Source organism: Tachysurus vachellii, chromosome 12 (assembly GCF_030014155.1).
Source record: "Tachysurus vachellii isolate PV-2020 chromosome 12, HZAU_Pvac_v1, whole genome shotgun sequence".
NCBI classification, from domain to species: Eukaryota; Metazoa; Chordata; class Actinopteri; order Siluriformes; family Bagridae; genus Tachysurus; species Tachysurus vachellii.
In genome coordinates this window covers 710,738-725,718 of record NC_083471.1, presented here as the reverse complement: position 1 = coordinate 725,718, position 14,981 = coordinate 710,738, and the positions used below count along the sequence as shown (strand labels likewise).

At 42.3% G+C, this 14,981-nt stretch overlaps 2 protein-coding genes across 2 annotated transcripts; both read left to right on the top strand.

Moving 5' to 3' along the window:
• The first annotated feature begins 6,078 nt into the window (after window positions 1-6,078).
• On the top strand, window positions 6,079-7,071 carry LOC132854747 (trace amine-associated receptor 13c-like). Its single transcript, XM_060883343.1, has one exon. It carries the CDS (start codon window positions 6,079-6,081, stop codon window positions 7,069-7,071), a length of 993 nt encoding a protein of 330 aa, XP_060739326.1.
• A 4,062-nt stretch (window positions 7,072-11,133) lies between these two features.
• Window positions 11,134-12,126, top strand: LOC132854791 (trace amine-associated receptor 13c-like). Its single transcript, XM_060883407.1, has one exon. It carries the CDS (start codon window positions 11,134-11,136, stop codon window positions 12,124-12,126), a length of 993 nt encoding a protein of 330 aa, XP_060739390.1.
• Window positions 12,127-14,981: the final 2,855 nt, after the last annotated feature.

The following is a 14,981-nucleotide window of genomic DNA, read 5'->3' as shown; positions in this document are numbered from 1 at the left end:
ACACACACTCTCATTCACTCACGCACTCACACACTAGGGACAATTTTCCAGAGATGCCAATCAACCTACCATGCATGTCTTTGGACCAGGGGAGGAAACCGGAGTACCCGGAGGAAACCCCCGAGGCACGGGGAGAACATGCAAACTCCACACACACAAGGTGGAGGCGGGAATCGAACCCCCAACCCTGGAGGTGTGAGGCGAACGTGCTAACCACTAAGCCACCGTGCCCCCGTTCACAAAATTTTGGGGAGTAATTAGTAAAGCCTTTGACATGCCAATGTTTCATTATTTCTGTTGCCATCCCTCCTTTTGACCCGTGGTCTTTACCATATGTCAATTTAGCTTAAAAAATATTTTTCCCATGGGACCATACCAAACAATAGGTTACTTTCGTAACCCCGGTTCTCTGAAACATCGAGTGGAGAGATCCACCTATGGGAAGGGCATCCGTTCCTGACCTCTACAGAAGCATCCAATTGCACCAAGTCTGGCTTGACAGACAGGAGCGCGTGCCAAAGGCAGGTAAGGTAACGCCCCTTACCCGAGTGCATAATGCACCAGCACACGCTACCTTTCCTCAGTGAGCATATTCGCTTCTCATGCAGCAAGCGGGGCAAACTTGGTGGATCTCTCCACTCGATGTTTCAGAGAACCCGGGGTTACGAAAGTAACCTATTGTTCTCTTTCATCATCTCGTGTTCGAGATCCACCTATGGGAGATATAGACAACTCCCCGGTTGCCCAATACAATACAACATGTGGTAACATGCATGTTAGAACCCCACTGATGTCCAACAAGCGAGCCGCCCACAGGAAAAGAACATGTTTATAAACATGTGAATGGACCAACCCGGGTATCAGGAGAGGGGGAGACTATATGCTTGAAACATGCATAACCAGGCTGGGAAAGGAGTGCGGGCCTAGTAGCACGTGGCTACAAAGAGCCCACACTTAAGACCGCATGAGCCACCGTGGTACGGGTAACATTGAGCCAGTAGTGCCTAACAAAGGTGTGCGGAGAGGACCAGCTCGCAGCGGCACAAATGTCCTGCAAGGGAACTCCCCCAAACAGAGCCCAAGAATCAGCCAAGCCTCTAGTGGAGTGAGCTCTGAGGCCACCTGGAGGCTGCACGCCCCTAGATTCATACGCCAAGGAGATAGCTTCTACAAGCCAGTGAGAGAGGCGTTGCTTAGAGATGGGTTTCCCCGTGTTCGGCAGGGCCCAAGAGATGAAGAGCTGGTCGCTCCGTCGAAAAGAGTTTGTCCTGTCCATGTATGCCCGTAGGGCATGCATAGGGCACAAAGCATTCAACCTCTGGTCCTCCACAGAGGAAAAGAGAGGAGGGTGAAAAGCGGAGAGCTCCATTACACCAACAGTGAAAGCTGGAAAGCATTTAGGCATGAAGGCCGGGTTAGGCCTAAGCAAAACCTTATCTCCACTGAGCGAGAATTTGGTGCACGAGGAATGAACCGAGAGTGCATGCAAATCACTGACACGTTTGGCGGAAGCCAAAGCCAGGAGCAGTGCCGTCTTGAAGGACAGCAGCTTGAGGGAGATATCCCCCAGGGGCTCAAAAGGCTGTTGGGCCAGCACCTCCAGCACCATGGAGAGATCCCAATCCGGGACTCATAAATCTATGGATAAGGGGGTGCTGCCACACCGTAGTGTCGCCGAAACCGGCGTGACATGCAGCGATAGCCACCAAATAGACCTTAATCGTCGAAAAGGTTCTGCCATGATCGATAAGGTCCTGCATAAAACCCAGAATATCAGTGACTGAGCACAGATATGAAACGAGCTGGTGCTCCTGCACCACTCCTCAAACACACGCCATTGGCAATCATAGAGAGAACATGTGGAAGAGGCCCTGGCATTCTGAATCGTGGCAATAACATGCGGGGGAAGCCCCGGAGTGTTTAAATTCGTCCCCTCACGGGCCAGGCCCAGAGAGCCACCCTGTCTGGGTGAGGATGAAAGATTTCCCCGTTCGCTTGGGCCAGGAGGTCCGTGCGCAACGGGAGGGGCCAAGGCTCCGCATATAGAAGAGGAATTATCTCCGCTAGCCAAGGTGCCTTGGGCCATCTGGGAGCTAGGAGGATCAGAGACAAACCCTGCACAGCGATCCTGGCCAGGGTCGGGGACATCAGGCAGAGCGGAGGGAAAGCGTAGAGCAGCGCACTGGGCCAAACCTCTCCCAAAGCAACCTCACTATCTGAGGGTGGAGCCACCACTCTCCGTCGAGCAGGTTCCCCCTCGACAAAAGGTCCGCACCCCTGTTCAAAAAGCCCGGGACTTGAGTCGCCCGTAATGACAGGAAATTTCGTGTGCTCCATACCAACAGCTTGTGAGCCAGAGCGTGAAGTTTGGAGGAGTGCATGCCGCCTTGACGGTTGATATGTGCTACAGCTGTCATATTGTCGCAGCGCACCAGCACATGATGTCCCTGCAGGTGGGGCAAGAAATGCTTTAGAGCTTTCAACACAGTGAGGAGCTCCAAGTAATTTATATGGGCTGAATGAAGTGAGTTCGGCCACACACCATTCACTGATCTGCCCTCTTGTGTGGCTCCCCACCCTGTCAAGGAGGCATCTGTTGTTACCACTTTCCACAGCATGATCGCCCTGAGAGGGGTCCCATGCACGTCAAAATCTGCAGCTCTCCATTGACACAGCGCGGCCATGCACACGCGCGTCACCGTGACATAGCGGCAAAGATCGCACAATGGGCTGAGATCAAGGGCCAAAATCCACTTCATGAAAGCCCTTATTCTCAGAAGACCTAGAGGCAAGACATGGACCACCGAAGCCATAAGACCCTGTAATCTGAGACGTGCAATACTGTATCCGCACTCCTTCCCTGAACCGCGAGAGACAGCTCATGAATGAAGAAATGCGCTTCCGTGACAGGCGCGCGTGCATTGTAACGGAATTCAGCTCCAAACCCAAGAATATGACCTCCTGGGTGGGAGTGAAATTGCTCTTTTTCACATTGACTCTGAAACCGAGCGCAGCGATGTGTGAGAGCACACGGGCAGTGTTTTGAATCACTTTCTCTCTCGAATTGGCTATAATAAGCCAATTGTCTATGTAAGTCAGGATCCTGATACCCGCTGTTCTCAGCGGCGCAAGCCCCGCTTCCGCACACAGACAGAACGTCCTCAGACTCAGAGCGAGCCCAAATGGAAGGAAAGTGAATTCGTAACATACGCCTTGGTGGGCGAAACGAAGCAATTTCATGTGTGGAGGGTAGATGCTTATGTGGAAAAAAGCACCGCTCAGATCGATCGAGCAAAACCAATCATTCTGCTTTATCGAGCGTATGAGAGAGCCGTGTGTTAACATTCTGAAGTTGTATTTCCGTAAATGTTTGTTCAACACTCTGAGATCCAGAATAGGATGGAGAGAACCGTCTTTTTTCGGGACCAGGAAATAGCGAGAGTAAAACCCCTGACCGCTTAGATGCGGGGCTATAACTCGAATCGCTCCCTTCTCGAGAAGAGATGAGATTTCGTCTTTCAGAATGTGGGCGGAGCTCTGGTCCGTATGGGACCAGACCACTCAGTTGAACCGCGGGGGTGATTTGGCAAACTGAAGTCTGTAACCTCTCGTGACTGTGTGAGTCACCCAATCGGGGGCTGAGACAGACAGCAAGGCCCTCACGTGACCCACACACCCAATCGGGGGCTGAGACAGACAGCAAGGCCCTCACGTGACCCACACAAGTAGGCGGGATGCCTGGAGCCGATCCGGCCGGATCTTTTATTGATGGCGCAACGGCGTCATCTAGTGGCCAAACCAGAGAAGTTTTCATTTTTTTTGTGGAAAAGTGGGGCCGTAGCCTTTATTGAAATTGTGAGAGGAGTGTGAAGGGGGTGTTTGGTCCTTTGGGGAAACGGTCGTCGGCCGGTAGTAAATCCTCAAACAGGGAAGGACACATCAGCCCAGTCCGAGGAAGTCGCACGCAGGAGGCCCCCGGGTGCACAGCGGCGTCGCCTTTTTCCCCTCCGAGTTGGACAGCTCGAAGTCGACACACTGGGAAGTGGCCGTTTTGAGCCTGTGACGCAGAAGCTTTTTTGGGAGCGCCAGGCAATGGCCACAGTTCTCCGGGAGGTCAATAGTTTCTTGCGCATGCTTGAGGCTGAGGACGAGCACGTCCGGCGGAGGCTGATCAAACGATATGTCCTCCTGAAGACAAAATGTGCAGTCCAAAAAAAACCAGGGAGCTGTGAGGTAGGAGCAGAAGTCACGAGAACCGAATGTTAACTGAGGAAAGGTAGTGCGTGCAGGTGCATTATGCACTCGGGTAAGGGGCATTACCTTACCTGCCTTTGGCACACGCTTCTGTCTGTCAAGCCAGACTTGGTGCAATTGGATGCTTCTGTAGAGGTCAGGAACGGATGCCCTTCCCATAGGTGGATCTCGAACACAAGATGATGAAAGAGAACACCCTGTTTTTTAACACATCCCAGCTTTCTCCAGCTTTCTTTCTCTTCACAATCGCTCATACACTGTAATTCAGTGAGATCTAGGGTAGAAAGAGACAGTTTAGTCATGATGTTAGTGTTTTGTTTCTGTTCAGGTTGTTTGCTGCTGCCTTTGCTGCTACATCAGCTTTGGCATTACCTATGCGCCAACCTATACTACCTATAGAAGTATACTTACCTATACTACCTATGGAAGTAGGATTGTGTCCAGGAGGTCAGCAATCAGGCCATAGTGTGTGTAAAAAAAACGCAGGTGTTGCCACAATGACCCAAAGTCATGTGTGACTTTGTATCTGCTATCAGAACATACATGTCCATGGTTACCCCAAGGTTGCGAGCTGTGGCAACATTATGCAGGCAATACTTTTTGTCTCTTGCATTTTGCATGAGTAAAAGTAATTCTATAATAATATGGTCAAAGTATTTCAACACATGAGAAAATAAGTACAATTTATTTGGCGCCACCTTGTGGCAATTAATCTGCTGGATAACAGTAAATGCGGTGCCTCCATTACTGGTTATTTCATTTAAAATTGTTAGTCCTCTAATGGCAGTGACATGATTTCTTGTTCACACACAGTCACACATTAAATACCTCAGACTTGAAATGTGAGAAAAAAGCAGATAAAGTCCTCTGCCTCTTTAATTACCATCATGATGACTTACCATAACTAAAAAAAGAAAATCCTTAAAAAAAAAAAAAAAAAAAAAAAAGATTAAATCAGCTTTTAAATCTTTATTCCTTTAAATTCCTTAAAATCATTATTATTTTAAATGCTGAATGTTTAATTATGAAACACACAGTTAACTGCATCCCTTAATTACCCTCAATAGAGCAGGATATTTGATATTCTATAAGGATTATTCATTCATTCATTCATTTTCTACCGCTTATCCGAACCTCTCAGGTCACGGGGAGCCTGCGCCTATCTCAGGTGTCATCGGGCATCAAGGCAGGATACACCCTGGACAGAGTGCCAACCCATCGCAAGGCATCTATAAGGATTAATGTTTATTAATTACAGACACAAAATCAGCCTTGTTCATCTTCACACAAGAAAAAATATATTTACATATTTGTAATGCATTATAGTGATTCAGATATAAATGTGTTTCTTTATGCTCTGTTTTAGCCTTGGTTTAAAATAATCTGTAATGTGAGATGGACAGCCTTACAGACTGCAGGACAAACACTAAGAGCTGAATCTGTTTGTGACCAATGTGGTGAGTTTTTGTAGTGACATTTCTAATAAATATAATTAACTGACATTTACTATATACTTGTCTAATGTTCACTACATTGAATGGTGTTGGATTTAGTTTTCTATTCTCCATGAATTACCATTACAGAAACCAGTGTCCCATCAGTCCAGTCAAGAACACATGAGATGGAGATATTTAGCTTAGGCCGTTTGTTCCCACAAGCCATGACATCATATCTATCATACTGTCACTCAAATTAGGGAGGTGTGACTAATTTCTATAAATTATAAAATCACCAGAGCTTCTGAGCCATAAGTCATTCGATTATGACTTTTTACATTTTCTGTTTTACTTTTAACTCTGTAGACATTAGAGAAATGCTGTATTGATGAACCTGACAGAGTTTAATCAGTCTGATGGCTGTGATCATTTCTCCTGTCCAGAGAGATCTGTATCTCCTGCAGTTTATGTCTTACTGTACATGTGTTCAGCTGCTGTGGTTCTGCTAACAGTGTGTGGAAATCTGCTCGTCATCATCTCTGTTCTTCACTTCAAGCAGCTTCACACACCAACAAACATGCTGCTGCTCTCTCTGGCTGTGTCAGATTTCCTTGTTGGGACTTTGGTGATGCCACCTGTGTTCATCTGGACGATTGAGTCATGCTGGATTTTTGGGAGAGATTTCTGCATCAGTTTTTGGTTCATTGATGGTTTCCTTACAATCATATCAATCTATAATATCACTCTGATTGCTGTGGATCGATATTTGGCTCTCTCAAACCCCTTTCTCTACTCTTCTAGAGTCTCTGTGAGGATCACTGCTGTTGTAATAGTTTTTGACTGGTGTCTGGTGGTTGCCTATAACTTAACATTCATGTATTTCAATGGAAACTTCACAGGTTCTATAATGTGTCCTGGCGAGTGTTATTATATTCTGAATGAGGTTTTGTCTGTAACTGATCTCATATATTCATTTATATTTCCACTTTCTGTCATAATCATATTGTATACTCGAGTTTTTGTGATTGCTAAGAAACATGCCACTGCTATCAGAGAGCTTAATAATCACACACGGCCTAAAACACAGAAAATCACCTCACACTCCATGAAATCTGAGAGAAAAGCAGCTAAAGTCCTCGGTATTTTAGTGTCTGTGTTTCTGGTGTGTTTACTTCCATATTTTATTTACAGTTTATTAGGTGATGTTATTGAAATACAGGCAGAGACATTTCAGAAACTTCTGATCATACTTTATCATAATTCCACCATTAATCCAGTTATTTATGCTCTGTTTTATCCGTGGTTCAGGAGGTGTGTTAAATTAACAGTAACTCTACAAATATTCCAGACAGATTCTGCATTAATCAATGTTCTTTCATGAAAAGTCTCTTTGACACCTTCTAATAATGTCTTTACAGTAAATATTGCTGTTATATATAATTTCAGCTTCTATAACAAATCAAATTTCAACTCCCAATATATTGTGAACAGTACCGTATTATATGTAAATTGTAGGAATTATCTTTCCTACAAAAATTTACAATATGGACCAACCACAAAATTAAACATTACTGAAAGTTTTGCTTGTACTTTATCTTAATTCCACCATTAATCCAGTTATTTATGCTCTATTTTATCCATTTTTCAGGAGGGGTGTTAAATAACTGTAACTCTGCAGATATTAGAAGACTCTTTTTTTTCACTTGTTCCAAATTAACATGCATCAAAAAGACCAACAGATTTTCACCAAGAAAATAAAAGATATAATTATTTGTACATTTATAGTAAATAATATTTGATGTTAAAATTGTGGTAATGTCCCATACATGAACAACATCCAAATGCAAAGTCCCATATCATATTTGCAAACCCACAGCTCAGGGGATTTGTACAGTACAGATATCCAGGTATAATGGAAGGAATGTTGAACTTTTTCAGCACCCAAAATGTACAGTATCAGTCCGCACCGCTGTCTCTATGGAACCGGGCAGGAATCAAGCGCGTCTCCCCTGGAATTCTTAGTCGAGCCTGACACTTATCAGCCAAACAAAAAAGAGGCTACACAATAGCCAATCAGAAAATAGCACTATTGTATATGGGTAAGATTTAACGCAACAACCAATGAAAAAAAGCATATCCTAGAATTGTTCAGCATCATCCTTGTTCACCCACAGAGAAAAGCACTGCAGCTGCGAGCATCACTTTGAGTAAGCCTTCTTCTACCTTAGAAATATTGGCAAGCTAAGAAAGATCCTATACTTATCTGATGCTGAGAAGCTAGTTCATGCATTCATGACTTCCAGACCCATTCAGAGGCATCCAGAGATTGTTTCAGTTCCAATTGTGTTCTGTATCGTAAAGAGTTTGGATGTCTCAATGAAGGTCCACCTTATCAGTACACAATTGTTAGACTGTACATTTATAATCACACCCTTCTGTGACATCAAGTCAAGTCAAGAAGCTTTTATTGTCATTTCAACCCTACATAGGTGATGCAGTACATAGTGAAAGTGTACATACATTCTCCAAAACCATGGAGCTACATAGAACAAAGAAAAAGCTAAGGACATAAGTAAGTTAGTCCTAGCCGCATAAAGTGCATCTGTGCTATCTGGTGCAAACAGTGCAAGACAAAAGACAGTGCAAAAAAATGTTACAAAACACTAAGAACAAGACATTACACAAAAGCAGCACCAACCAGAGTACATACTGTACATTCTATAATACATCTTCAAAAATACTGGAACGAACACTTAATATAAAAGCAGCAGTTATATAAGGTATTGTGCAGAACAGCAGTTGACTGAAATGTGTAAGACAGCATGTAAACTGTTTGATATGGGTGGTGCTGTATACATGGATGTATATTGGAGGAGTGTGAAAGAAACTGTTACACAGTCTGGTTGTGAGGGCCCGAATGCTTTGCAGGAGGGAGAAGAGGTGTTTGTGAGGGGTGTGTGGGATCATCCACAATGCTGTTGGATTTGCAGATGCAGCGTGTGGTGTAAATGTCTGTGATAGAGGGAAGAGAGACTCCAATGATCTTCTCAGCTGTCCTCACTATCCGCTGCAGGGTCTTGTGATCCGTTATGGTGCCATTCCAAAACCAGACAGTGATGCAGCTGCTTCTCAATGCTCTCAATGGTCCTTCTGTAAAATGTAGTCATGATGGGGGGAGGGAGATGGGCTTTCCTCAGCCTTCGTAAGAAGTAAAGACATCGCTAGGTTTTCTTCGTGATGGAGCTGGTGTCGAGTGACCAGGTTAAGTTCTCCACCAGATGAACACCCAGGAATTTGGTGCTCTTGACGATCTTTACAGAGCATCCATCGATGTTCAATGGAGAATGATCGCTCTGTGCTCTCCTGGAGTCAACGACCATCTCATTAGTTTTAGGAGCACTACATTACAATGGGTGTGAGTGTGATGGGACATTAGTCATTGAGGCAGGACACTGTAGAATTCTCTGGCATGGAGACAATGGTGGTTGTCTAGAGGCACATAGAAGCAACAGCACTGCTCAGGGAAATGTCACGGATGTTTATGGATAGTCAGGGATGGTCTTCCTTGCTGCTACATTGTTCTGCACCTCAAACCGACTGTAGAAGTCGTTCAGCAGATCTGGGAGGGAGGCATCACTATCACAGGCAGGTGATGTCTTGCAATTTGTGCTCGCCTGATTGACCACATACTCCGGGTGTCTCTGCTATCCTGGAAGTGGCTGTGGATTCTCTGGGCATGTGAGCGCTTTGCCACTCTAATGACTCTGGGCAGTTTGGCCCTTGTTGTTCTAAAAAAAAGTCTTGTCCCCTGCTCTTAAGGTCCCTAGACTTCAGCAATGCACACACTTTAGCAGTCATCCACAGCTTCTAGAACGTGTGGTGTTGTCTTGGAGACGGTCATCAATGCACTTGCTGATGTAGCTGGTCACTGATGTTCTGTACTCCACCAGGTTGATGGCATCACTGTTGATTGCAGCCTCCCTGAAGATGTTCCAGTCAGTGCACTCAATACAGTTCACTCAATACTCCTGCTGGCCAGCTTTTCACCTGCTTCAGAACTGGTTTGTAGCATCTGACAAGTGGCCTGTATAACATACTGTAGATTTGGTCTGAGTAGCCATGGTGTCAAATGAGGATGGGTTCCATTTTGAGTCTGGTTCCTCTCAAGGTTTCTTCCTTTTCCATCTAAAGGACTTTTTCCTTGCCACAGTCGCCTCAGTCACCTCAGGCTTGTTCATTGGGGACAAATACACATACATTTAAATATGTCTAATATTAATCTTAAATTTTTGAATTATATTAATATTTGTATATAATATTTTATAATGTTAAATCTTTTGTATTTTTGTATGTTTCTTATGTTCTGTAAAGAGACAATGTCCATTGTCAAACGTGCTATGCAAATACATTTTAATTTAATTGAATCATCTAAGGTATTTTATCCCCTTTTCAAGATTGTGCAATATCCCCTGCACAACTCTCTGATATCTCCTTCAGCCATTGTTCACAACCTTGGGGTAACCATTTGCAATCAACTGTCCTTTACCTCGCATGTTGCTAATAAAACATGATCATGTAGGTTTCTTCTCTACACCATCGGAAGGATTCAGAAGTACTTGTTCAATCTCTTGTCATTTGGAGACTGGATTAATGCACTGTTGGCACCTATGAAGGCCTATAAATTTGTCCTCTGCAAATGATTCCCTGAATCACTGGCTATCCTCAATTGATGGGTGAAGACCTGCCTCTTCCTAAAACATTTAAATTAATGCTTACTTTCCCAGATTGTTTTTTATGCTTTTCTTTTGTTTTGTTTTTTTGTTTTTTAAAAAAGACAGAGTTTTAGGCTGATGCCGAAAGTCTGTGTCCTAGTGAAACAGTGTTAATGTATTCATTAATAGGGACTTCAAATCACATTTGAATGTCACTGTATATGAGAGTGTCTGCCAAATGCTGTAAATGGCTGTTGGACTGGGCAGCAAAAACTTGGCTAAGAAGCAGCCAATCACATGTTGTTTAAATGGATTAACATGTTTTGTGTCATTGTCCTGCTGCATGATGAAGTTCATCCCAATTACATTGTCTGTGAATTGGAATACATAATATTTCTGAATTATGAATTCATATGCAATTATTTACATTTAAAATAAATTAGTTTTGTGAAAATGAGTTTTTGTGACCTTGTTTTGTTTTTCTTTTGATTATTGGCTTCTACAAATGTTTTCTTACTTATAAATTTAAGAACCAAATAAAAAATCAGTGTTTATCTGTGCTCAGTGCCTTCTCTAGTTTTTGTTTCCCTAAGGCATGACATCATAATCAGTAAGCTCTCAGTCAAGCTTGTGGGTGTGCCTATTTATAAAGTATAAAAATATCTGTGCTGACTGACATAGAATTCATTTAATTCTAATGTAACAAAGACATTTTTTTAAATGCTGTATTAATGAACCTGATGGAGTTTAATCAGTCTGATCACTGTGATCTTTTCTCCTGTCCAGAGAGATCTGTATCTCCTGCAGTTTATATCTTACTGTATGTGTGTTCAGCTGCTGTGGTTCTGTTAACAGTGTGTGGAAATCTGCTCGTCATCATCTCTGTTCTTCACTTCAAGCAGCTTCACACACCAACAAACACACTTGTGGTGTCTCTAGCAGTGTCGGATTTCCTTGTGGGGGCTTTCGTGATGCCACCAATGTGCATCTGGATGATCGAGTCATGCTGGATTTTTGATAAGGGGTACTGCATCTGTTTTTTAATGATATCTTATTTTGTAACAAGCTTATCCATTTACAATGTAGCTCTGATTGCTGTAGATCGGTATTTGGCTCTCTCAAACCCATTCCTCTACATAAACATAATCTCCAGCAGGACTATTTGCATTGTGCTTTCTTCTAACTGGTGTGTTTGTCTGGTGTATAACACAGTATTTTATTATTTCAATGGAAGCTTTGCAGGTTTTGTAATGTGTCCTGGAGAGTGTTATCTTTTTCTGAATGAAGTTTTATTTGTAATTGACCTTGTAGTAACATTAATATTCCCACTTTCTGTCATAATCATATTGTATATTCAAGTTTTTCTAATTGCTAAGAAACATGCCGCTGCTATCAGAGAGCTTAATAATCACACACGGCCTCAAACACAGAAAATCACCTCACACTCCATGAAATCTGAGAGAAAAGCAGCTAAAGTCCTCGGTATTTTAGTGTCTGTGTTTCTGGTGTGTTTACTTCCATATTTTATTTACAGTTTATTAGGTGATGTTATTGAACTACAGCCAGAAACATTTCAGAAACTTGCAATTGTGCTTTATCTTAATTCCACCATTAATCCAGTTATTTATTCTCTGTTTTACCCGTGGTTCAGGAAGTGTGTTAAATTGACTATAACTTTGCAAATATTCAAAAAAGACTCTGCGTTAATCAATGTTCTGTCATGAATGTGTTTTGTACCCAGGAGAAAACATAATCACATCTTTGGATCTTTGTTTAATTGCTATTATTTTTTAATTACCTACAATTTTTTGTCTTCCTAACATATAACAATCAGACTGTCTGAAAGGTTCCGCATTCAAATTTTGAAAAAGGTTGTACACAAACTAATTCTTTCAACATACTACACAAAATTAACGACAATAAATGATGTGCCTTATGTATGCAAGAATATTTACTTATGTATAACATATTTAAATATCAACAAGCCTTTTCAATTTAAAATGCTTTAAGATGTTTGCAATGTAATATAATATTTTTATTAAATATGTTTTCAAACTGGGGGCACGGTGGCTTAGTGGTTAGCACGTTCACCTCACACCTCCAGGGTTGGGGTTCGATTCCCGCCTCCACCTTGTGTGTGTGGAGTTTGCATGTTCTCCCCGTGCCTCGGGGGTTTCCTCCGGGTACTCCGGTTTCCTCCCCCGGTCCAAAGACATGCATGGTAGGTTGATTGGCATCTCTGGAAAATTGTCCCTAGTGAGTGAATGAGAGTGTGTGTGTGCCCTGTGATGGGTTGGCACTCCGTCCAGGGTGTATCCTGCCTTGATGCCCAATAATAAGTTCGGATAAGCGGTAGAAGATGAATGAATGAATGAATGTTTTCAAACTTTAATTAATTGATGTATAGTTTATATATAATATAGTTGTATGTCAACATATCACTAACTACATATGTAACTAATTTACAATTATTTATAACAGTTTTACAGGCAGTTTGCAGGCAGGTATCATCCACTTTATTTGAATTACCTGTACATTCTTGCACTTTTCTAATCAGTCAATCACTTGGCAGCAGCACAATGCACAAAATTCTGCAGATTCAGGTCTAGAGCTTCAGTTGATGTTCACATCAAACATCAGTCTCAAGAAAAAGACTGATCTCTGTGAGTTATCCACATTATGCATGGTGGTGTCAGATGAGCTGGTTTGAGTATTTCTATAACTACTGATCTCCTGCTGGGATTTTCATACCATATTCTTTTAGACTTTAAACTGAATGGTTTAAAAAATGAAAAACACTGCATGAGCAACAGTTCTGTGGGTGAAAACTCCTTGTTGGTTTAAAATTGGTTTTAAAAAGACAGGAAGTATATAATAATATCTGCAAATAATATCTTGTGTGGTGAGCACTTTTGTCTCTTCCCCTGCTTAAATCCAACAATACTGGTCTACTAGTTGTTGCAGGAGGGGAACATAAGAACTATGAGTTTAAGACCAATAAATGCAAGTGTTGTAGTCATGAGCAAAGGGATTTATGGGATTTTTTGTGGAAGAAGCCTGTTCTTGAGCGAGGAGTGTGCATGCTCTCTGTGTGGTGCTGTGCAAGAAGTTTTCCTGCTTATGTTATTTGTTGTATTAATTTAATCTGAGTCACCTGAATGAGTGAAATGGCATGCATTGGTATACTTTGTAACTCTCATCACTGCCTGAACATAAACCAAAAAACAAGCACAACTTTCATTTGTCCACATGTTATAAGCCACACTCACTGCAGAAAATCATGTGAGAAATTAATCCATTTAAATTGGAGGTGGGTAATTAACCTACACATGACAGTGGAATTGATACACAATTCAATTCAAGTTTATTTGTATAGCGCTTTTTACAAGTGACAATGTCTCAAAGCAGCTTTACAGAACATAAACATAGAACAAAAGGTTATTATAAAGAATAATATAAAGATTAATATAACACAAAATTCAAGAGTAATATAAGATAAGATAGACCTTTATTCATCCCACAATGAGGAAATTTCTCTGTTACAGCGGCAAAGAGAAATAAAATGCAAATATATAAAAAGAATAAAGACATAAAATAATATACAGTATAAACACAACACAATGTATAAATACAAAGATGAAAAAAGAGACCATGAGTAAGTAGTTACACTAACAGACATATTGCACACAGGTAATATTGCAGGTTTTTAAAGATTTCTGTTATAGCACGTGTTGTTTAAAATACTTTGTTATTGTTATTATTTCAGTTAAACTAATCCAATGTGTAATTATGGTGATTGGTTCACTGGTAGCAGATTTGATTGTAAAGTCTAATAGCAGCAGGGAGAAAAGAGCATCTGTATCACTCCTTCAGACACTTAGGATGTAACAGTCTGTCACTGAAGGAGCTGCTCAGAGATACAACCATTTCATACAGGGGGTGAGAGTCGTTCTCCAGCAATGATGATAGTTTTGCTACCATCCTCCTTTCTCCCACCTCCTGTACAGTGTCCAGAGGAATCCCCAGGACTGAGCTGGCCTTCCTGATCAGCTTGTCCAGTCTCTTCCTTTCTGCAGTAGAGATGCTGCTGCACCAGCAGACCACACCAAAGAATATGGCTGAGGCCACCTAAGAGTCAAAAAAGGTCTTCAGTAGCTCTCCCTTCACTCCAAAAGACTTTAATCTCCTCAGCAGAAAGTCTGCTCTGCCCTTTCTTATATATTGCCTCAGAATTGTCTATCCAGTCCAGTTTGCTGTTCAGATGGACACCTAGGTATTTGTAAGAGTCCACTCTCACAATGTCCATTCCCTGAATGTTCACTGGTGGTAATGAAATTTGTTTGTGCCTACGGACATTCACCACCAGTTCTTTGGTTTTCCCCACATTTAACTGGAGGCAGCTCCGTAGGCACCAGTCCACAAAGTTCTGGATCAGTCCTCTGTACTCCCTGTCATCATCATCCATGATCAGATCGACAATGGCAAAGTCATCAGAGAACTTCTGCAGGTGAAAGGTTGCTGAGCTGAACATGAAGTCTGCAGTGTATACGGTGAAAAGGAACGGGGCCAGAACCATTCC